This window comes from Gouania willdenowi, chromosome 11, assembly GCF_900634775.1.
Source record: "Gouania willdenowi chromosome 11, fGouWil2.1, whole genome shotgun sequence".
Taxonomy (NCBI): Eukaryota; Metazoa; Chordata; class Actinopteri; order Blenniiformes; family Gobiesocidae; genus Gouania; species Gouania willdenowi.
This window is the reverse complement of record NC_041054.1, coordinates 12,895,597-12,920,929: the sequence shown is the minus strand read 5'-3', so window position 1 is coordinate 12,920,929 and position 25,333 is coordinate 12,895,597. Positions and strand designations below refer to the sequence as shown.

The following is a 25,333-nucleotide window of genomic DNA, read 5'->3' as shown; positions in this document are numbered from 1 at the left end:
TTATATTATCCATGCGTCCTTCCTTTTTGTACCTAACCCTGTACTCGGGGTCTTATGGGGTTTATTGGTTCTCATCTCGGCCATGAGACTGGGAACGTCCAGCACAGATCACCAGTCTCTCACAGGACCAACACATGGACATGTAAGCACTATCAAACATAAGGTAAGTAAGAATCGAACAACATACACATGAGGAGAACATGCAAACTCCACACAGAAAGGTCTCAAGAATCAAACTCAAGCCTTCTTGCTGAGCCAGAGGCTCCATTTTCCTCACAAAACTTAACCTTCAGTAACCAGTCAAATATTAAGTCATTATAAAGCAATTATACTATATTTTGAACTACTTCAATTGCAGATTGCCTTTGAAGTAAATACCTTTTGATGCACACATGCTATATATTTGTCCACTTCAACCTGTTGTTTTTCTAAACACATCTAATGAGTACTTACCAGCAACAACATTTCAGCGTTATGACAACTGATTTAAAATGAAGGAGAAAAAAAGATTCCACACTGCAGTCAAAACACATTTACCATTGGTCACCTTTATTTATTTGTTTTAATTTTTTTTTTTTCCTGTATTTTCCCTAAAAATAAAAGTGTTAAAACAGCTTTTAAAGAGAGGACAATAGAATCACAGCCAGTCAAATCAGCTATGTATCCGAGTCTCTTTATCCGACTGCACTCTTTAGTTCTTGTTTGTGTCCTATCCATCATCCTGCCAGTCTCCCTATTGTTGGAGCAAAAATGGTTTATTCGCACATTGAAAGCTGCTCATTTTTATGTTTCCAGTGCAGTAAATATTTGCTTTCTCTAGCACTGTGAGTTGCTTTTATCAATCATAACAGTCTGTAAAAGTGAAATAAATGGATAGTTCTGTTTTGTTTTTTTAAATAAATGCATTTACCACGCATTTTGCCAAAACCTCGTCTTCTTCTTCTTCAGTTGAACGAGTGATGATGAAATTCATTAATTTATAGCAGATTTTGTGCAAAGTAAAAGAAGTATAGTTTTGTTTGTATAGCTATTATGTGTACAGAAAGACACAATTTTTATATATATATATATATATATATGTTTGTTAATCTTTAAAAAATAAATAAATAAATACGGGACTTCGAGGACTTCCTATGACACAAGATCACATGATTGTCACAGTCTTATATCTGTTGTAATAGCTTTAAGCCAGTTTTTTTGTTTCACCTTTAAAGTAACACTAACATTCAACTGGATCGATATCCTCACTCAATAGAAAACCTGAACTGCAGGCGTCAAAGTCCACTTTAAACAGTTGGTAAGCCGTGAATCAGAATGTTTGGTAGCTAACTCTGAACTGTGTGAGGACTCAAAGCCGTAGATGTAAACAAGTTAATTCTGTGAGGCTAAACTCATCCAGGATGTAAACAAATTGTTTAGTGGCCAAGCAGGAGCTATAGTGCACAGGGCTACTGACAGGATTGGATCAGGGCCTATCAGCCAACATCACTACCAGTACACAGGAGAAGCCTCTCATCCCAGCAGCATACAGTGTTCACTTAGTCTGAATTTTAGGTCCTTTTTTTTTTCTTCTTTTTTTTTTTTCATACAGCAATGTTTTTCTTTTACAGTTCAAACAGAAAGACAGATGCGTCTTCCTATTTGAACAGACAAGCATGGACAACTACAATAAACACTGAAAAACGAGGAAGGGAGGAGTGGCTGGTATCCGCCCCCATTTTTTTTTTGAAAATAAGTTGCTGTAAATCTTTTTTTTTGTTTTGCAAAACATTCTCTGTACACACAGAATCAAGAGCTCAAAAGACGTTTTGTTGGATGCACAGGCATGTCATGTGTCCTGGTCCCATTCTTTTCCTCCAGACTCTTTCAATACCACAGAGATTCGATGGCTGTGCTGAAGCTTTGTATCCAGAAGATCTGTATCTCACCCACAGCTTTGCTCTTGTATTATTGGTCAAAGCAGAATGGATCACTGGATGGTCACAAAGAGGTGTCATGTGAATGCGTCAGATGATACTCCACATAAAGAGATTTGTTGTCCCATGTTATAAATCATCTTTTCTTTCTTGGATTACATTTTAGGTTTTATTTACGGTAGTTAATCACCAAATCCTACTTACTCTATACCCTCTGCAGCTGTTTGGAGGCAGTCATTCACAACCACAGGTGGGAGAGTCCAGGTTTGAGGGAGAACCTGTTTTTCTCGAGATGAAACGGAGAGAAACAAAGAGAAAAAAACTTCCCTCGTTGCTGTAATTTTGCAGTTGCTGAAATGCTGATTGGTTGGTGAGCAGGAGTAGAGAGAAGGAACCACCCGTTCCCGGACCAATTGGGGATCAGTGGTGAACAGGAGCAGTGAGTGGGTCCAGCCCCTCCCCTCCTCCTCTTCACCTGGTCCAGCCTCCCTCTCAAACTAACCCAACCTGAGTCCCATCAAAGCAGCAAGACCTGTAGACAGAGGTGTCCCCCCCTGGCCCTCCACTGTCAGAGGATGATACAGCAACGGCACAATCGCTGGCCACCTCCATGCACAGAGGGAGGGGGCGTCACTGGGGCAAAGTAGGCATGGACTTTGATCTCTGGAAGGTGGGCCTGTGGAAGAAAAATTATTTACTTTATGACTTTTAAGGGTTTACATTTTAAACTCTTTGTTTAGCTGAGGAACCATTTTTAATATTCAAAATAACAAGAAGACATAGTCATCAACATGCCCTGCCAGATTGGTTGTCATTATAACTCACAACCTTTTCCTAAATACATAATAAAATATTATGACATCAGAATATAAAATTACTAACTATCTTAAACGATTCCTGAGAAAAGCTGTCCCCTTTGAAGATACCTTGAACAGAGTAAAGAAAAAAGGAACAAGGGCAATAACTCCGGAAAAAATAATTGCGCGCTTCTCATTTTTGAACTCCATCAAGGTATTGATACCCTGAAGCCACACACCGAATTTGGTTATCCTATCTTAAACAGTTTCTGAGAAAAGCTGTCCCCTTTAACTCGGACAGAAGGCGCTCAAACCTATAGCCCCCTTCCACACTTAGTGGCGGGGGACAATAATAAGGGGCAGGAAAGTATGAAAATTTCATCCTGCTTCTTTTCAGGCACAGTTACAGACAGAAGAATATCATTGTTTGCTTCCTTTATGTGTTGCATTTTTGGTGGATTTTCTTTTTCCTTTGGGAATTGAAATAGTTTAAGTCTAAAATATACATTTACATGATAGAACATAACTGCCTGTTTAACTTTAAAGAGTAATTAAACCCAAAAGCCACTTATTTCTGCTGAAAACGAATGTATTTGGGTGTTGATTGATTCTTTTCCAACTCTTGACATTTTAGTCAAAGAATTTTAATTTGGCATATTTTATTGAAAGAATGTAAGAGTGACTGCCCTCTATGGGTGGAAATCAGTGCTACTGACCCTGATGCGTTTGATGCCGGCCCGGGTGACTTGCTGACAGTCATAGAGCTCGATGCGCTCCAGCCGATGGCAGCTCTTAAGGTGCTCTAGGGTCACGTCGGTGATGAGGGGGCAGTTGTCCAACTCCACCACCGTCAGCCGCTCTTGGCCACAGGCACTGCTGCTCAGGGCTCTGATGCCATCGTCAGTGATCAGCTCGCAGTGGGAGAGAGACTGTCCAGGGCACAGGAGACACCGATGGAGAGACAAGGACAGATGGATTAAACCACCCACAGAGGCTGGCACACACACACAGACCTGGAGGTGTAAATGTTTACCAGTGCTTGCAGCCGAGGACAGTGGATTGACAGCTGAACCAGGGTGTTATCTGTCACCTGAGGAAAGAACAAGCTTGATTAACGTCCTGCTTTCATGTTGAAGGACATCCCAGAGCCTCAGTCCTCAAGGCATGTGTTGCACATTTGAGAATCACACTCGTACATTTTATCCTCTTTGTTTTCCTCCTTGCGTCGTGCACAAAGTAAATCTAACACACATAGCTCACTCACCCTCTCACCAGCAAAAGTATATGCTGTTATTCACAAAATTACAACAACATCTAATCTGCAACCTAAATTAGGGCTCAAACATCACAAAATGACAATTTGTTCTGGACCGATTCTAAATTTACAATATTCCCCGGCCAAAATCACCAAATTAAGAAATGCTCTTACCAAAATACATTCTTCTAAGTCCATTTTTTCAAGCTCATGACAGTTCTGAGGGGACAAACAAGTTTCAGCTTTAAACAAACATTGAACTATAACGTATAAAAGTAATTGTCTGTGCTTAAATCAAACAGGTCAACATGTAAAAAAAAAGTATCTTACTCTGGCCAACACAGTGAACCCAGCATCTGTAACATGGGAGCATCGTGCAGCTTCAAGGATCCTTTGAACAGAATTTTATTTTATTCTTTAAAGAAAAGGTGTGTAAAAGACATTTTATCCATATTGTGCAACTCATAATGAATGTTAAGTACATCATCTGCATGTCCTGGAAAACATGTGCTGTGCAGAGAGGCCGCACTAAGATAGTATGATCAAACATTCAGTGAGTAAAATAAAACCTCTGAGGTGGTAGTGGTAATAATAATAATAATAATAATAATAATAATAATAATAATAATGCATTGGATTTATATAGCACCTTATTTTGATGACTCAAAGAGCTTTACATGGCATTATTCTTTCACGCCACACTTGGTGGTGGTAAGCTACTATTGTAGCCACAGCTGCCCTGGGGCAGACTGACAGAAGCGATGCTGCCATAGTACGCAATCGTCCCCTCCAACCATCACAAACAATCACTCACACACTACATTCATACTAGGCAATGTGGGTGAAGTGTCTTGCCCAAGGACACAATGATAGATTCTACTGAAGCGACTGCCACCCCACTGTGGTTCCTGGAATTGGGAGTTCTGTGAATGTTTCTTACTTGAGTCGGGGACAGTTTAGTCCCAGTGCAGTGAGAGAGGCATCAGTGATGTTACTGCAGCCGGACACACAGAGGATCTGCAGCTTGTGGCACCCTCGGCAGAGACTGACTAGGCCTTCATCGGTTATCTGCAGAAAGCGACACATGGTAAAAAAAAAAAACTCAAAGTCATGGAGACACAGGCCTCTTTATCATCTGTGCCACAAACTAATGTTTGTCATACTGTGCAGGACTGCATATTGATGGTGGTCAGCTCAGGGCAGTGTTTCTGAAGGTGTTTCAATGCTCCGTCATCAAGCTGCGGAAAAAATGACAGTAGGACAGTGCAATTATTCACAACAATGATCGATAACTTAAAGATTTCAATTAAAATTTAGGTTACCTCGACTGCATTCAAGAAATCTTTTTTTGGAGGGGATTACCGGTATTGTTTATGATAGACATTAGTGCTTATATATGTCTACCCTAGAACTTAAAAGATGATTCAAATGCAATTTAAACTAAATATAGAATTTCAAAGTATTCAGAGGCAAAAGAAGCATCAGTGTGAAGTAAATCAACACATCTGGTAAAAATCAAATGTGGAATAAAATGTGTGACACTGAGAATAGCAAGAAGCAGATTTTTATTGAGTCAAGTCTGCCAACGTTACTTTAAAGCTGGAAATGTGGCATTTTTGCATTGGCCGAAGTACATTTAGATGTCGTATTACAGAACAACGGAACAATTAGCCTTAGGAAGCTAGAATGAAATTAGACTTGGAAAAAACGGTGGCTCACTTGCAACAAAATGTTGCAACAAAACAAATTCCTAAACAGAAGACGATGATGACAAGGATGATGATTAGTTACCTTTAACAGAACTTTGTGACTAAGGAAGGGATGGAAGATCTAACCGCACAAGCATTGTTCACTATTTACAGCTTGCTGTGTTTTACATTGACTCCCTGTTTTTAAATTTGCTGCACACCAATGAACACAAGCTTCAACAAACTTTGCCACAGGCGAGATCTCTTATCCGAGGTGCTGTACCTGTGTGCAGCCTCGAAGGAAAAGTGCTCGTAAACCAGTGCAGCCTCTGGCCAGTGCTTCAATACCATCACGGGTAATCTGGTCACACCACGACAGGTTCAACATCTCCAGCATCCTGCAGCCATCACTGGGGATATGTCAAACCAAACAGGGACACGTTACGCAACAGATGTTTGTTCATAATTTCACGCCCAGAGGGTGCGGAATATAAAGAAGTGGGTAATAAGCAGTTTCATGAAGATTGAAGAGCAGGCGTTACCTGAGGGCTTTGAGGGAGTGGTTACTGATGGACACGCAGGAGGTGAGATCGAGGTGTTTGAGTTTGGAGCAAAACTTGCTGAGGCTGAGGCAGGTGCTGTCTGTGATCTTGGTGCAGCCATTAAGGTTCAACACTTCAATGTTTCTGCAGTTCTGAGCAAATGTTCTGTGGACAGCAGAAAAGCAGTAATGAAATAATTTAAGTGTCATTGTAAAAAAAAAAGGGCACTCAGGATGTAATTGTCCTAAATTGTAGTAAATATCATCCATATAGACAGTGACGTGCCGTCAGTGTAGGCAAGGTAGGCAGTGCCTACCCAAGGGTGAATTGATATTTAGAATATTTGTTTGAATAATATAATTATAAATTATTTATTTTTCCATTTCCAATAGCCTACAGTACCTATAAGTTTGAAAGTGTCCGCATTTTGTGCGTTTCATAGCCCAAATTACTAAACAGCGCTATTTCCTGGAACAGCTGCACAGTCTTTTTTTTTTTTCACTCCGCTGTAAGGCAGAGGGAGGCCACGCCCCCTCCCAAAGGCACGTTGCTCCTCTGCCTCCGTTCCCATTGTGTGTTTTTACGTGTTTGCGCATGCGCAGTCAAGTCCCCAAGATGACAACCATTTACGTGCAAAGGCAGCGTAGAGAGCTGACTTTGGACGTAACCGTGCTACGCTAAATGCTATACGTAAGTTCACAATACATTAGTGAATTGATATCATGGAACCGCTGCTGCTACGTTCTCTAGCTAGTGGGCGGGATAACACTACAGTCATGATGACAGCGCTCAAGGCAATAAAGAAACTTTCTTTTGAGGAAAAACGACAGCTTTTAAAAGATGGGAGACCAACACCTGAGCTACCAGACCTTCAGCAAAAGTAAGGTCAAAACATGTTTCATACTTTTCACAGTGAATGGTACAAAAGGAAGGATTGACATTGTGGATGCTCCTTACTGAGGCTGTTCTAAGTTGTTCTTGTCATTTTCTCCGTGTTTCCAACACAAACAATGAATGTGCTGTCGTGTCATGAGATATATCTTGTTGGGAGAGTATGGAGGCTATATTAAATAATTGTTTATGTTTCTTTAATGGTATTTATGATGTTGATTTTGTTAGATAGCTAAATGCTTGTTGATGTGGCTCTTGTTGGGTTTTTTCTTTCTTATTATGAATTGTATATTTTGATAAGCGCATTGAGATGACTTTGTTAGAAATTGCTTTATACATATATAATTGATTTGAATTGAATTAACACTTGACAGCAGAAACATATGAAATTTTCATTGGTGGTCTCGATTTGCAACGTGCCTACCCAACCATAGTGGTCATGGCACGTCACTGCATATAGATGATGGTGATCTTTAGGCGAAAGAACACATTAATAGATATTACAACATTATTATCTTTGTGCATGAGAGTCTCACTTCAGGGAGGCATCTCCAACACTCAGGCAGCCCCTGAGGCTGAGCTGTCTGAGGAAACCCCCACAACGCTTTGAAATGTTCTCCACCACTCGCCCCTGGAAGACACAGGAACAGCGAGAGGAACATGACTTGGGCCACAGGACAGAGGATCAGCTGTGACGTCACCATCGGCACCAAAGCCTACTGACCCAGGACTAAGCCTTGGGCAGGATAATGCTACTCAACAAGAGCTCAAATTCACACAAACAAACACACACTCACAAGCAGTGAAGGCAGGCTAGCACTCAAAGTCATTCTGAATCCCTCACCTCTATGTCCGTCTGGAAGTTAAACAAGTCGATCTTCTGCCAGTTACTACCATCGAGAGCGAGCACATTCCATGCCTGAGAGGATGACAGACGGACAATTATTTTACAATAGTATATTACACATATTACGAGATAAACAAGTTCAACAAGTTACTATTAGGACACAAAATATCCTATTTTCTCTCACTCTCTCCTGTGCGAGAGGCTTAAAAAATGTGCCTGATTGTATTTTAAAATGATTGAGATTAAAACATTATTTCCCACTTTAATGAAAACATCTTAACCCGACTGAACATTCACGTGTACTGTGTGTGAATCCTAAAGTAAGTCAAAATCAATTCTAAAACAATTTACTTAAAGAAATACACAACAAAATTCCAGTTAGGGATCCAAAGGAAACATCTGAGACTTTTAAGCCAGCCCATACAAATAAGCAAATATTACATGTTTCAATAATATATGGTGTATTACAAATCAGCCAAAACAATGACCAACAGCGCATTACAGATTGATTTTGTCTGATCTTTGCTGTGACAAACTTTATCAAAAACATAAAATCCACACCTGATTTCATGTACTACAGTGTGACTTTGGGAACTTGACTGGCACATTTATTCTATAGGCCCAAAAATTCAAATTAAATTATTCCAACTAAGCCACTGACTGGCCAATTAATGGTCCGTGTATCCAGAATATTGGCAGGCACATTCATCATGGTTGCACACAGAGCACATTACGAACATTTAATGGACCCTTTATTATCAGCTTTACAGTGGTCACATCTGTGTACTCATAATTTTAACTGTAAATAGTGTGGCACTTACATTATTCAAAAAGACATTATGTAGAAATTTAATTAGCCACAGTCCAGGTTGCAAAGCTATGTTATTAGTCCCAAATCCCTCATTTGTGGCCCTTCCACACTGTGGGCAAGGCAACAGTTTGAATACATAAAACCAGCAGATGGCACTGCATCAGATATTGCCCAAGAAAAAAATACTTTTTAGATCCACCCATGTCATTGTAGAGTTGGAGTTTATGAATAACCTCAAACTCATCACTTTGATGAAAAGAAAGTGCTTACCTTGGATACCTGGGCACACCTACAGAGTGTGACCACATCAAGATAGGAGAATATTCTAAAAGCAAACAAAAAGAAACCAGACACACCTTTAAATTAGGAAGCAATTACAAAAATCATTCTGTCATTAAACACGTTCTTTGTTTTTTGTAAAACAATCTGTTGTGTATGTGTTTGGGTGGTGGCAGGAGAGCTCCACAGAGAACCCACAGCAGTGTCGGAGCTGTGGGCCTGCCAGCCACAAAGGGCTGCATGCAGTCGTCTACTGGGTCAACGCAATCCAATAATCTGCCAATGAGTAATCTCTGGCAGTCCAACAGCTAATGCCACGGACATGTTAGGATGGAGGTGCCCAACATACATATAGAGTATACAAAGTAAACACGCTCAACCAAAGAAGGACAAACTGAAACCAACCCAATTATTTGGGATAAAAACAGACTGTTGCTGCTCACCAGAGAAGCTTGAGGGTTAATTTATTGGAAATGTGAGGTATTCAGAGGGCTGTCACAGTGCCAGACTTTGAGTGCAGCTGAGGTTTGAATGTCCTTTTAACCCTCTGAAACAGGAGCAGCCCATTGTTCCCATCATATAGGCCCAGACAAAGGCAGTGTGTTGTCATGTGTGTGAGCAGGACATGTTGGGACACGTCTGTATAATCTATAGCAGGGAGTACACACAGACAGAAATGAGCAGTAGATATTGATTGTGATTGTGATCCATCAGAGAGACTGGCCAATCATGCTCATTGATCTCATTTCTAATAACTGCTTTAACAGCTATGACTCTGATCTCTGACTGACTCACTGATCACACACCACCTGACTTTCCATTATGTGTGTGATACGGGTCATTTGCTAACCGCGTCAGAATTCTGCTCATCACACTCACAAGATCTGATTTGTTGAGTTCAGGTTTCAACTGTGTTGATGTATTCAAATGCTTGAAAAAAAAAAAAGGGGGTAATCCAATAAGATTCATCGAGTGTATTTTGCTCACTTGGCCCTTTAGAAAACATATAAACAGGGAGGTGAGCTCTAACAGGCAAAGACAGAGCGACAAGATCATGAGGGTTGATATGTCAGTCAATCAACTGTTCACTAAATCACAAATACTGCATCAGAACAAAGACAACAACAAACAATCCAAAAAGCTCAGATTGCTCAGTTAAATCTGACCTAATTATCGAACAAGGTATGTAACGGGATTCTAATGAAGCACTGTCCTATTTGTTGACTAAATGTACACCTGGTCCTCCAAGCGTGGCAAGATGAAGTGAGCAGAGCCTTCCCTATTAGTCTGGGGTTGGTTGCCATAGTAACAACTGAATTTGGGTAGTAGCGATGTTTGTAGAAAGATTGCCGAGTCAGAGCCTCTGAGCTAAGAGGTCCCTGCAGCATCTGAACTCTCGCCGTCGCGTCTCTCAGACAAGGTTCCTCTTATACCCACACACAGCATTCACAGTTTACATTCATACTGTGGCATCAACAACAACAACCGTCTTCATCACGTGTCGGCTGAGAGCACACGAACAACCCTTCAGGCCTGCTCTCTGATATGGTGCACAAAGATTAACATGGATAAGAAATATACTGTAAAGGCTCACATAAAAAAAAAAAACAAGTCAATTATCTGTCAGGCCAGTACTCACCAGGCTGATAATAAGATAACAACAAGAGCACAAACCTGTGGCAAGCACCAAATCTCCTCTTTGCCAGATATTGGCAGTTATCCGGATTAGTGATCCAGATCATGGTACCATGATCAATCACATTTTAAAGGCATGATATGAATTTCTATCTCCTTTAATAACAATATACTAGGTCCAAATGTATGGGTAATCCCATGTTTTCCCTCAAAAATCATGATGAAATGCACAATCTAGATCAGTGTTTCTCAAATGGGGGTCCACGATGGCACTACAGGGGGTACTTGAGTGAGAGGGAGAGAGTGAAAAATTAACAACATTAAAGCATTAAAAACATGGGGTTTTATAATGTTTATTTGTAGTTAAAAATGATTATTATAATAAAAATGATGGAAATGATCTTGATTACAATACTAACTGCAAATACAAGGGCTGTGTTGGGAGATGACCAGAAATGATAAAAGCTGTAGAAATAATGATTTATGATGCTCCGAAAAATTTTGGCCAAAAATGGCCCAAAAGTGCATATTCGGTTCTTGGCTGAAACACTTTTTTTCACCAAAACAACCAACGGGAACAGGATGTTTCAAACACCGCGTTCAGCAAACGTGAGTCTGGATGATTGATATATTCTTTGAAGGATTAATATTAATTGACACATTTGCAATGCTTTGATTTTTATGAGGTTAGTACACACTCAGCCATAAATGCAATGGTACTAATAATTTGTTTTGGTCTTCTCATTTTTGGTTTTCGGTTTCAGCCAAGAATTTTCATTTCTGTGCATCCCTAGAAATGATTCTATTTAGGAGGCACTAAATACTGTTTCATTCCACATATTTACAAAATGAGATTCTTCAAATGTTGATTATCACTGATTCATTCCAACATTATTCTCTATAGTTATTTTGAGCCAAAAAAGTTTGAGAATAACTGATCGAGATACTATCCTGATATAACTCAGTGGGGTAATTAAGGAACCAATCCAACATAACTGAGTCAATTTCATAAAGACTGGTCATCACGAACCAAGATATGAATTTTTGAAATTTCACCAATGATGAGACATAGAGATTTTTCTATTTTTAAAACGGATCAGGAATCAGTATATTGATCCAGAACCTCTCATTAATAATCCAATGTTTAGACGTTTTCTGGCACCTTTGACTTTGTGCCACAATCAGAGAACACACAATCTAGTAAAAGGTGGCAGACAATACCTGACCTCAATTTCAACCTGGGTCACTAAAACTAGGCCATGGGTTAGCAAACTTTAGCATCATAAGAGACACTTAAGCCCCGCCCACCAAGCAAACAGAAGGCGGAAAGCCACAGATCAATCACTATTAATAAACTATAAGAAAACACACACATATAGAGACATTACCTTGGGTGTTACACTTTTGAAATATGATAGAGTGAGACAGCACACACAGGATTATGTTTTGTTTACTGTCCTGATGTGACATCTTTCCATATCCTTCCCATCACAGTGGAAGAGAAGCCTGTTTTGTTCCAGTCCCTTTAAAGATGTCCCCCTCTTTGGCTCCTCCCCCTTTTGTATGTAAAAGCTCCTGACATCCCCTAAAGCAAAGCATACACTGTGTGATTTTAAGCCCATTTAGAGCCGATTTTCGACTCGTGCGACTATTTTGTGGGATCGTGCGAGTCTCAGCTAAATCGTGCATCGTGCATCGTGTATAGTGTATCCCAGCCTTAACAGTTTAAAACCTTGTCTTCTATGAGCTCATCAGAGTTCATTGTTCAGACCTCACTGACATATGTAGGTTACCCTAGTTGTGCACTCTTGCAAGTATTGGAATAAAGAAAATGGCAATGATCTAACCCTCTAACCCTCTTCCTCCCCAAAGTAATCTTTTTTAAATTACCACACAGTGATTGAGTGCAGATTATAAATGCTGCCTCTCTGCTCAGTGCTTACTGACTGGGTATCAAAGCCACCCAGGCCCTCACATGTGGGTTTTCTCTGATTTCCTCCATCATTCTTAAAGATTAAATTGAGTGGACTTTATCTTTATAAAACTTTATTACCAACGGAGTCCTCTTAAAGGATTCTCAATCACATTCGCCCACACTCACAGGCTATAGGGATGCCAGACATGGCACAATCTATCCTTGGGTAGCTTTTAATCAACATTGGTCAATATCCTGGTTGATTAATTAAAAATGGAGAGTTCTTTTTACAATTTAAGATTAAAAATGACTACCGTCATGTGACATAAGCATGGATAAATTGTGAGCCCTGCAAATACTGTGCAGTTTCATTGAGGTTGTATATTTGGATGTGTGTATAGATATCTACAGCTGAATTATTTGGTAATTTACACACTGATTCATGGTTTTACTGTCATTTTTACTTTCTGTTGCAGTCCAAATTGGATGATCTTAAGTTCCAGATTTGACTATTGAGTTTGATACATATATATGCTCTAGGATGTGAAGGTATACCTCAGTGACTAAGCCCTGTGGTGGAAAATCAGGGTGACCCCTGTCTTAGTCTGGGTGTTATCCAGGATAGGCTTCAGCAATCAATGACTGTGACCAAGATTAGCAGGGATAGGGTTATCATCATCCTAAAGTGATGTGGACATGACGTGGAAATGGGTCAACTCTGAAACAGAATTTGGAAAACATTGAAACTGGAAATCATAAGCCCTATAATAAATGGTTTTGATGTAAATATTTTGTACAACACAACTGTGTTTTTTCCCCTCTGTCTCATAATTTCAGACTTCCTAACAAATGCATGTATCTTCACCGATAACAAATTCCTAACATTTTTCACAATTAATGCATTCCTATAACTTCCTGCTGGTACATGCATTTCTTGTATTTACACACAACTAAGTAAGACAAATGCTGAAGGGACAACGTCATGATCCTCACTGGGATCATTATGTGGTCAAATAAAATTACGGGTTTAAAAAAAGCTTCTGTGAATTCACTTTCCAAGCTGCAACAAGATTTACAGCCAGCACAATGAGTCCTCCTCACAGCTGATGTTGTGTAACTTTCTCTGCATGACACATGACAGTGGGTTGTGTGTTAAAGCCTGAAGTCGAGTGAGAGAGCAGGTTTTTCTGGCCACCAGTAAATATTGCTGGGGGTAATGGTTATACTGGTAGTCTCTGCAGATGGAGCAACAGAGGAGTACAGCACTGCGGAATCCCCTACTAGCTAAGACAAGTTATTTATAGCGCACTCAGGCGCGCACACACACACACACACACACATAGTTCAGATGCAGATACAAACACCTCGTGGTGTCAGCTGCAATGCATGCAGTGCATCACTCCCATTGAAAACATCTGAGCATCAAAAATCAAAACAAGCATGTATTACGTTAGCACACAAACACAAAAAGAGTTCAAGGCTACTTTTAAATAATGAGAGACCCTGACCCACAGCTGCACAGGATATGCTGTGTGATATTTTGTGTTGTTGTGATTGTGAAAGTTGAGTGTTCTGTATCTTACCTAAGAAGAAGCTCTTTGGGAAGCTTCTTATTAATGGGGGCTTCATCGCTGTTAGAGAATACCTGCCAAGACAAATTAATACAAGCAATGAGTCTGTACGGCCGTGACGACACAACATGTCACATTATTACAGACCAAAACCATTGTAATAGAAACAGACACCATAGCACTATGTTTACAGTTTCCATGGAAAATAAAGCCATAATTTTCCCTTAGTCAGGCTAAAAAAAAACACACACACCACATCTACATTTGGGTTCCCACAACCCCTCCCATCAAGCTTATAATTCTGTTAGCCTGGTCAGCTTGTTGGCATGCTCATCTCAATTAGTCTACTCGCTGGTTGTCTGGCCATCTGCTGAGTGGGACACACACACACACACACACACACACACTGGCAGGTGATTCAATTCAGACATCTTTGCACAAAGAACAGGGACGGAAAATTCTACATCAGGTGGGCAGTAGTCAGCCATGAATTTAAATCACGGCAAACGCCCACATCCTCCGAGGCTGAGTAAAAAACGCATTTATTCTGCCAGTGATACACTCATATCCTCACATGCTCAGAAATGTTACCAAATGATGGAGGAGACTCCCTGCTGTTTAACACTCAGACAGTAAAATGGGAAAGCAAAGAAGTAGGAAAAGGCTTGAGCGAAGAGCTGCCATGGAGATGCAATCTTTTCAAAAGAATAAGCAATGAGGAGCAGGAGGGACGTAAACAAAGAGTTTACGGTGCGATTGGTGGGCAAAATGTATTAAAGACATAAAACTACAATGAGACAGCAGCAGGAGGAGGAGGAAGGCTATGTGAGAAGAAATGAGGTGAAACAGGCTATTAGGAGAGTGTCAGTCACTGTTTTATAGTCAACTAAATGTTTTTGGTTTGAATTTAAGCACTTAGGCTCTAAAGGGATTGACAAGATTTTCAAAATGTGAAACTTTGAATAGGAACCCATAGACCCTGGAAGGAATAAGGCATCGCTATTCTATATTAAGTATGTTGTTTATTATTATCAGGTCAACAGTAGGAGCTCTCAACCAATGCACATTCATACACGGTGTCCTGATTTTGTTTCTCCATGATTTAGGTATTAGTGTATATCAAAGATACATCCAAAATACTTCTTTTCACATCACTCTGCAAACACTTCCTACTAGACTTCACACGTTACAACATAAAATACATTGGAGCTTGTAAATCATTACAAAACAAGAGCACTCAGAGAGCGCAAACCTACACCTAGCGCCAAACATCCTCGTTGCCAGATATTGGCAGTTATCTGGATCAGTGATCCCTACCATAGTACCCCGATCATTCACACTTGAAAGGCTTGGAAGACATCTATATCCCCATTAACAACCATACATTAGGTCCAAATAATTGTGATGAAATGAGCAATTCAAGCCAGATGAAGCTCAGTGTGGTAATTGAGGAATCAACCCAACAGAACTGAGTCAAATTTCATAAAGATTGATCGGTTACGAACGGAGATGTGAATTTTTGACAGTTATGAGAGATATGGATTTCTCAATTTTTTAAACTGCTCCAGATTCATTGTATTGATCTGGATCTCCTCGAAAAACTTGTTGCGTGAGGTCTATCTTTGGTTAAAAATCAAAACAAATATTACCTCCTTGGCAGAGGTAATTTAAAATAATTACAGCTTCACTAACTTTATCCTTTTGGTATTCCAAAGAGAGAACTGCAGTCTTCCTGAGCAGTGAGGTCTTCTCCTTTTCTTAAACAGTGCAAACATGGTCAACACGCAAAGCTGTTTTTAACTCCTATTTCTTAATTCAAGACTTTCTCCGCCACAGCACGAGTGTCATGTATTGTAATCCATCTTATTTTGGCCCCACAAAAAAAGGGTCTTGCGCCCGGGCAGGTGGTCCATGTAACCCCAGCATCAGAGCCTTAAATATCAGCCCTAACAAATCCTTGTCTGTCACCACCGAGTCTCCGCCTCCCAATCTGACCCACACACACTGTCTGCTCTCTTTGCGTCCGAAAATCCACTGGTATGGCAACATACGTGTGCACCGCTGGCATCTCCTGCTACCATTCAGGAATGCTAATGATGAATACCTGGCCCAAAGAGGTCAAGTAACAGCAGATCAAACGATGGAAGCTTTCTTCAAACAATTTTTCAATGTTGTACATCAGATAAACAGTGCAGCAGCTATAAAACCACTTGAACCAGTCGGACCAGTTGATCTATGGATTACAGACGAATGAAAAGAGACTGCTGACACAGCATAGTGTTCTCATGATTACAAAGCAGATTTTAAGATGCAATGAATTGCATCTAGAAATAATAACTTTTCCACTCTGTTCGACCTGTTTTGATTAATACCGAAATTTTTTTTAATTAAATTCATGCAAAACAGAAATAACAGTTAAGGAACCTTGTTATTGATAGGTGACTTTAGTAAAAAGCTATCTGTTCCAACATAACTACACATGAATAATGCAATACCCCTTTGTTCAACGATGAATTATTGTGATGGTCCACAGTTCTCCAAACAGCAAAGTTTCATCAGAGCTGTAAAATGAAGAAAACAACAGGCTTTTGGGTCAGACTAGCCAAAAGAAATAAACCATGACCAAGAACCAAGAAATCAAGGAACATACGAGAACTAAAGTCCTTGTCAGCTTTGAGCCAGGATAGAGGCACAAAGTCATTTTTCAGATCTTGGGACAACATCATACAAAAAGCTGGAAGGATGGCGAAACAACAAAGGAATGAACGGCTCGCCTAAATTACACCAATAGTAAAAGGGTGGCTAATCCAAGGATATGATACATTAGTGCAGACCATCTAAAGCACTTAAGGACTCACTCGTTTCAGTTAGGGTCAATGGTCATCATTGGAAAGACAATGAGATCGAGGACAATGATCTAAAGAAAACCAATAAGCCCATCACTGACCTGGTCACTGAAATGTTTGGAGAGGCCTAGTCAATGTCCAGACTTAGTTCTGATTGAGATTCTTGACCTTAAACACGGTGTTCACACCTTAAAACCACTTAATAAATTCACACATTCTGCAATGATGAGGGTCTAAGAAATGATCCACAGTTATGTAAAACACTCAGTGTAAGCTAGAGAAAATGCTTGATTGTAGTTATAGTTAAAGGTGTCCTGATCTGACATTGAGATTGGACATCTGTCTGATATCAGTGAAAAACGAGTGTTGAATTATATTGGTCTGCATCTAAATTCTCCGGTATAATATGTATTGTTTTAATTTGATTTCTTGAGGTTATTTTCCAGGGTCTTCTAAGTTTTTTTAATTTTATTTCATTCAATTGTAGAATATTCTTATATTTAACTTGGTTAAAATGTATGTGGCCCATTGGTTGATAATAAATGGGTGAGTTTTTCCTCATACCTATTGTTCTCAGTTAACTATTAGTTGATCAAGTCTTTTCTAACAGAGAATCAGTGGTCAGTAAATGCTGAGGTAGCAGTCAGTAGCTACAGACCCTTGTCCAAAATGTGCAGCAGCCTGTGAGCTTTACATCAAGTGAAATGGTGCAGTGACAAGAACAGCCACCAATGGGAGACTCAGACTTTTCATCAATAGAGAGAAGAAAAAAAATGCTTCTTCGTGGACTGTGCGAGGTATGACGTTTGAAGGCATTTGGTCCTCTGATTCTAATCAACTGACAATGCTTAGTCACTTTTAAGTGCTCTTATTACTTGTCATCCAACATCTGTGCCTTGATATTAGAGTGCAGATTGAAAAGGAGTGGCCATAAAGTTCATGTTGGATAAAGACCATTTTAGGTCTGTCTATAGAAGATAATGAAACATTTCACTTCTTTTGCACTCACACTGAAATGCCTGCCTCTACATTACCTGTAACCTGCTGTGACACCTGTGAAAGGTAGCCCACAGTAACCTAACAACATAGCCCCCCACCCAACACAGTCAGTCTGTGACCTCAGGCGACACCAGTGATACAAGACAAAACATAAAATCAAGAGTCTCAGAGAACGCAAACCTACACCATGTGTCAAACACCCTTGTTGCCAGATACTGGCAGTAATCTACATCAGTGATCCTTATCATGGTACCAGGATCATTCACACTTTAAAGGCTTGGAAGACATCTATATCCCCATTAATAATGACACAGTAGGTCCAAATAATCGTGATGAAATGAGCAATCTGATCTGGATGAAAGTCAGTATGGTAATTGAGGAATCAACCCAATATAACTGAGTCAAATTTTATAAAGATTGGTCGATATGAGTTTTGGGCAATTATGAGTGATTTGGATTTTTCAATTTTTCAAACTGCTCAAGATATTAAATAAAATATTTATTATTTAAAAGAGTGCAGATGGAAAAGGAGTGGCCATAAAGTTCATGTAGGGTAAAGGCCATTCCAGGTCTGTCAATAGAAGATAATGAAAATGTACATTTCACTTCTTTTGCACCAACACTGGAATGCATGCCTGTGACACCTGTGAAAGGGGTAAACCACAGTAACCTAACAATGCAGCCCCCCCACCCAACACCACCACACAGTCTGTATCCTCAGGCGACACCAGTGATACACTGACTCTCTGCCCGGCCACCTCCCTGCTGTCCCGCAGCAAGAAAACAGGATTACCCCAGAACCAACACACACACACACACACACACACACACACACACACACACACACACACACACACACACACACACACACACACACACACACACACACACACACACACACAACGCCCGTGTCTGCTGGAGACACAGCACCGAGCCCCGTCCCTCTGTCATACCTCGAACCGACCCTTGGTGATGCCGTTCATGTCTGCCGCGGCCCGTCCTCTGCCACACACACACGCACACAGCTGCCGTCTTATTTACGGTCGAGTGTTTGTGGGAGCCCGAGCTCCGGCTGGCTGGGGGCTTCACACCCTCCTCCTCCTCCTCCTCCCACCGCCGCCAGCCAGGCTCCAGAGTCCGGGTCAGTGAGGCAGCGGCGGTGCGGGTCCGGTAGGGTCGACGCTGGCTGTCTCGTAGAGCTCCGCAGCCCGTCTCATCACACAGGGCTACCAAAATAACAATAATAACATGGACGGTCTGTCAAGTGACTTCACTTCCGCCTTCCCCTTCATTGCTCCCGAGCGTGTCGACCGCCCGTCCAAAACCTTCCCCGGAGTCACCAGTGTCACTCGGTGACGGACACGGTCACGGCCGCAGTCGGTGCTCTGCTCTGCGCATAAATAACTCCCCACATCCAGCGCACGCACGTCCGCTGATTTCTGTTTACTTGCAGATAAATGGGCGGGGCAATGTGACGTCATTGCTGCGGGAAAAGCACGCGTGGTGGATTTGTTTTGATTGTGGGCTCGTGCGGGGATTTAGGAAAACGAGGACCCGTCTTGTCCGTGACCATCCGGGCGACACCGGGATGTAACCCGACACAAAACTGTGGGATTGATACAGGACGGAGGGATCCGAGGATGTGTGTGTAAACACCGCCACTATCAGACACACGCACACACGCATCTACCTTGAGAGACCCGGATTAAGGCTGCCCTAAAATGACCCCACTCCGACGCCCCACTATCAACTCTCCATAATGATTTTTGATACTTTATATATGGTAGAGATCACAGTACTCTAGTTACACCCAGATACAGAGCAGTAGAGGACACAATTATAGCTGCATATTAGTATGATAAAAATATTTTCACTGTGGGTTTATTCTCTATTATTCTATCACAGGTCTATGTATTTTGCTGCAATAATAATAATAAAGATGATACAATTACCTTGATTAGACCGTTAGTTAAATCATTTAGAACATCTTGAATGTATTGCTGCATTTTATTGTTAAAAATACTTTCAGTTACAGTTTTGTAATATTGAGATAATAAATATTTATACTATCACAATAAAGAAATTAGAGCAGGGGTTCTCAACTGGTCTCACCCTGGGGCCCACATTTTGCCACAGTCATTAAATCGCGACCCTTTTTTTTTTCTTTTTTTTTCAGAATTCAACCAAACAAATTCAGTTTTTCAAAAAAGCCTGGTGAAAACACAAATATATAATATTTCTTAAAACATAAATCTATATATTTTCCTGTGCGACATGCATTTCACAGCATGCCAGTCAAAAGAAAAGTTTCTTTAAAAATAAAAGGCATATTAAGTATTTATTTATTTTTGACTAGCTGTCTGAGACCCACCCAGTACAGGTTCGCGACCCACTTTTGGGTCCCGACCCACCAGTTGAGAGACCCTGAATTATACAGAATTTTTAGGGCTGATGCCTATTGGGGTTTTTTAAAAAGCCGATATCCAATGTATCTGCCGATAATTGATATATCGGTTGATATATGAAGAAAAAAAACAAAGAAAAAAAAAGAACATTGATATTCACAGGATCTGTACATGAACACAAATTCTACCCACATTGCGATTGAAGACATAGAGGTAAAATGCCACTAAATTGAAATAAGGAACTTCCATTAATAACACAAAAACAAAATAAGGACTATAAAGCCACTGATGAGTAAAAAAAGAAACTTGTATAAACAGTATTTCCAGAATACAATGTATAAAAAGGGAAAAAGTTGCTCAAATTGCAAATAATAAACATGGATAAATCAAAAAAAGACAAAATGTAACTGTGTTACAAAGCAGAAAGCACAGTGACAGAATTTCAAGTCAAGTAAGCACAGCCACAGCCAATAAGGCATCAATTACATTTATTACCACAATCATTTTACAATACATCAATGTATGCATCAGCTTTTAATACTGGCAAAATTAATACGTTGAATATTTAACCTGAGTTTGAAATATTGATTGTTGATTTACATAGTAACATGTTTGTTATTGACAGTATATAAGAAGCTTTAAATACCATTTTCAAGTTCTAAAAACATATATTTTCAAAAAATATCTGTCTACTTATCAAGTCTAAAGTAGCCTATATACCGTATTATTTGAATTAGTCCAGAACTAAATGTATTTCCCCTGTCTGCCGACAGAGGACGCCATTGTGCAGTTGCATTACTCCCTAAAGACGCCATCACTTTGAAAAACATGATTCAAAAATATTCTGTGCTTTCTGGAAAGATGAAAACTTTGACATTTGACTTTTAATCTATTGCTGTGATGCTTCCTGAAAGAAAAAAAATAATTATCCAACAAAATGTTGTGGAGTACAAAGCCAAACCTGTCAGCACAAAGCAATGGTAGGGTGCACAGTGGACACTAGGCTGTAAATGTACCTCACACAGACGAGGGCACGGAAATAACATTGGAGTTGTCAACTCGTGACGCAAAGTTCAAATACCTAAACTGTTAGTAGGTCTCGATGCGGTAATCTCCACCACTGATGGTCTTAAGGCCCTTAACCCCAAACTGATTCCCTATATTGGTCCTCGAGGGTGTGTTAAATGTGATGAAAGAATGTTGCTCTCTGCCCTGCATTAATTAACAACAACTTATTGACGGCCAAAATAATTAACTCTGTTCTCTGAATAGCTCCACGCCCTTGTCCTCGTGACTCGACTGGCAGCTCCATGTTGAATGTGTCCCACTGATCACAGTGGTTAGGGTCATGCTGGTCAAGGCCAAGTTTCTCCATTTGTGCTGGAGGAAAAGGAGGATGAGCCTCCCCTGGACTTATGTGAGGAGCTAAAATCACCTTCATGCATTTACAGTATCTATGAATTATCGTCCTTTCCCACATTTGGCTTTTTCCAACCACTTTTCTTAGAGTCATTTAGTCAATGTGACAGTTGATTGCCTTGATGCGAAAGGTTTTGGGTTCAAGTCCCTTTGTGTTTTCTTTCTTTACTTGTGTGTTGGCATTCTCATATAATCAAAAATCTGTATGTCAGCATAACTGGAGCTTGGAAACAAGATCATATGACTGAATGTGTGTCTTATGGCTTAAACCACGTCTCTCTATGCCAACTTTAACGCATCCTGACAGCTAAACATTTTTAGTAACTTCAGATTGACGACTTCCGCTGTTTTTTTTTTTTATTAGAACATCTGTTTTTATTTATATATTTTATTGAAAATATTGTTGTTGTTTTTTGCCATGACCCTTTTTTTTTTTCTTTAAATTTTAGAATTTTCCTACTTTTATTATTGCTGCACAACTGGAAGAGTGTTGATACGTGCTGTAATTAATTTCATTTTATTCATTTGTTCCAGACATGTAACACAACACACACACACACACGTACTCATGCAAAGCAAAAAGGAAAAAAAAATGCATAAGAGGCTTATGTGTAATATAATATGTCTGTAAATTCAATGTGTTTATGTGATGTTTGTTTGTTACTAAACATCTTGAATCTATTCTTGTTATCAGAGCAATGGATTGGCCATTTATTGCTATAAAGGATGAATAGTTTTTCTTACATTAAGGTTATTCAACAGAAGGTGAAACTCATCCACGTACAATGGACCATTTTTTTTCCACAGGTGTTTTTTTACACTGTGTCAATTTTAAAGCTGCAGGCAATGGCAATAATGATATAATATATCTAATATAGTGTTCAAACTTTCTCCTTTTGGGACCGTTACCATAGAAACAAGGCTAAACTTCCTGCTGACCCCGGTGACCAGCAATAATGACTAACAATTTCCTCTGAGTGAATCCCACACCTGGACGACACCTCACTCTGACAGGACACGTCTCTCATGGGAAGTCGCCAGTCTCACTCATACTCAGAGCAATCTTGTGGTCGTCGATTTGTGTGTGTGTGTGTGTGTGTGGGTGCGTGTGTATGCTGGAAGTGGTGGGAGATCACAAGCATGTGTGAAGTCTATATCAGCGTCTGGTCCCTCACGGAGGCCCCCAAAGACACCTGCAGCAAACACAATTCTCACCACCATCTCTGAGATGCTACAGGTGTGAATCACTGTCTCTCTCCTTGTCGTTCGGCCTTCCTCCATGCAAACCCGAACACCTTTTGAAATAAACCGCTGCGTGAGTCGTTGTTCTAAATATATCCAATCTGTGTGTGTAGATATATGAATGCCATGAGTGCAGTGTAAAGAAATGTGACAGAGAGCTATTAAAAGTGTTGAGTGACAGAAGGAAAACACCTTAGAAATGTGCTGGAGCCTCACAGGAACATTGTGGCAAAAAAAGTATTGATGGTCAGGGCCAGGCAATTTTAGGCAATTCAGGCAAACAAGCAGATGAAAAAAAGGCAGCATTATAATGTGAATTTGTACATGTGTTTAAAACTTCTTCTAGATCCTTATAGGAATTCTACATGCAGCTGCAATGTTTAGTCAGTACATCAATATGTCAGTTAGTTAATCTACAACCATTGATGGAACTATACATCTCGCTGAGCTAATTAGCCCATGAAAATGTCACCTGTAGCTTCGCTAATTGACGAAACCACTCACCTGTGTGAAAGACAGCTGTTATGTTGCGTTCCATGCGATTCTGAACTTGGGATTTTCCAAACTGCTACTTTAAAAAGTGACTTGGAGCCACCTGATATCAAGTTGGAGCTCCTCCCACTCTGTAAAGTCGGAAATAAAAAAGTACCACGATCTCTTTCAAAACGATGTATTAAATGATATAAGGAAGTTAATGAATTATTGTGCCTGGCCTATCAAAAACAGAGCTAACTAACAAACAGGCAGGCTATAGGCCTTCAGTGGCTTTCTCTCCACTGTGAGGCAACAATGCTAACACTAAACCAAAACATCCAATTACAACAAACAGCGTCAGCAATGTACCCAAGACCTTCTTATGTGAAGAAACAATGCTAAACCTCTATTGTATGTCGCTTGGTCGAAAAAGAGAAACAACATGTGCACGTTCTGATAAACTTTACGGTATGCATAGGTTGTAATGTAGATTAAGGGTTTTCTTCCCACGGTGGATCAAGTACTTACTTATATGGTTGTTATCTTAACCTCCAGATTCACTGAAACAAAGCTCCAATGTACCAAAATAAGCTTTGTGTAGGATGTGACCATTTGTCTTTATCTCTCCCAACAAATGGGACATAGACACAGTCACAAATGTGCACATACATACAGTCTCCGTGGTTGCAGAGCACATCACATGGACCTGTGGACAGTGGGCACTTCCTGTTGACTCAACATCTTCACACATCAGGGAGACTGACGGCAAAGTAAAACCAAGACCTCTACAAATGAGACCTTCAAAATCGTATATCTAAATGACTAATATGAATTTCAAGGTTGACAAAATCCTGCTTCATATTCCTCAGTAGCATAAAAGGAGCCAATCAGCATTTATTTGAGATTATGTGGCTCAGTTGATTTAGGGTTGTCTTCTTACCAAAAGTCAAAGGCATATAGATCTCTAGTATGCTCTATACCAGCGGTCCCCAATCCTGGTCCCCAAGGGCCACTATCCAGCATGTTTTCGATGTTTCCCTCTTCCAACACACCTGATTCAAATGACCAGGATCGTTATCAGGCTTCTGCAGAGCTTGATGATGAGTTCATCATCGCACAGGGCAGTGGAGAAGAGCAGTCTTTGTTGTCTATGTGATCTGCACCAGCTCAGATGGATTCCGTTCTGGTTTGTTCCCACTGTTTTAAAACATATAGGATTGTAAAGTGTCTTATCTTATGTTATCTTATCTCACTGGGTCTAAACTGGTGTGTGTTCTAGAGCCATCATCAGCCACTAATAGTCAGCCATGTTTTATTGGCAAATAAAAGTTTCAGGAAGATGTTACAACAAAAACAACTTCAGTGAAAAAGTATACAATTAACACTCCTTGCCTGAATATTAAAAAAAGCAGTGGTACTTAAAGTGGGGTTTTAGGAGTATCCAGCCTCCTGGGGTCGTTGAACTGTTATTTGGGGGTCCATGAATTATTATATATCTATATATTTATATATATATAAATATATAATTATTTTATTTTATTTAAGCTATTATTCTATTAAAATGTGTGTAACTACATATGAAAACCAATCCACCAATAAATGTACTTCACATTTACATGTGGATCCTATAGACATGACGCATTGCTGTATCACTGTGAAGTGCGATAGCTGTTTCAACGGCTTTAAAATGCATTTCAAATAATTGAACACATATTTAGTTTATTGGTAATATTTTAAACTTTATTTCATTTCACATTCATGACTAATAAATGTGTACTCTAACTTAATTTACAGTATGAAT

General features: G+C 40.0%; 1 protein-coding gene across 2 annotated transcripts; it reads right to left on the bottom strand.

Annotated features, from left to right (window-relative positions):
• Positions 1-528: 528 nt before the first annotated feature.
• On the bottom strand, positions 529-19,622 carry fbxl2 (F-box and leucine-rich repeat protein 2). 2 transcript variants are annotated; one of them, XM_028461172.1, is made up of 14 exons: positions 18,946-19,622; positions 14,160-14,221; positions 9,018-9,072; positions 7,934-8,008; positions 7,626-7,720; positions 6,199-6,363; positions 5,940-6,066; positions 5,132-5,206; positions 4,909-5,036; positions 4,299-4,359; positions 4,143-4,187; positions 3,747-3,803; positions 3,430-3,642; positions 529-2,592 (listed from the first exon to the last, which is right to left on the bottom strand). In XM_028461172.1, the coding sequence occupies exons 1-14, from the start codon at positions 18,973-18,975 to the stop codon at positions 2,485-2,487; spliced, it is 1,296 nt and encodes a 431-aa protein (XP_028316973.1). In that variant the 5' UTR covers positions 18,976-19,622; the 3' UTR covers positions 529-2,484. The 2 variants fall into 2 exon arrangements, with proteins under 2 accessions (XP_028316973.1, XP_028316974.1); XM_028461173.1 differs by lacking the exons at positions 9,018-9,072; positions 14,160-14,221 and having other exon boundaries at positions 18,946-19,621.
• Positions 19,623-25,333: the final 5,711 nt, after the last annotated feature.

Excerpts from the sequence above, each read along its gene's own strand:
- fbxl2 (XM_028461172.1), bottom strand. The coding sequence starts at position 18,975 with ATGAACGGCATCACCAAGGGTCGGTTCGAG. Across the intron at positions 6,364-7,625 it reads GTTGGAGATGCCTCCCTGAA|AACATTTGCTCAGAACTGCA; the intron begins GTGAGACTCTCA and ends TGCTGTCCACAG. Across the intron at positions 3,804-4,142 it reads ACTTAGAAGAATGTATTTTG|GTGACAGATAACACCCTGGT; the intron begins GTAAGAGCATTT and ends TTCTTTCCTCAG.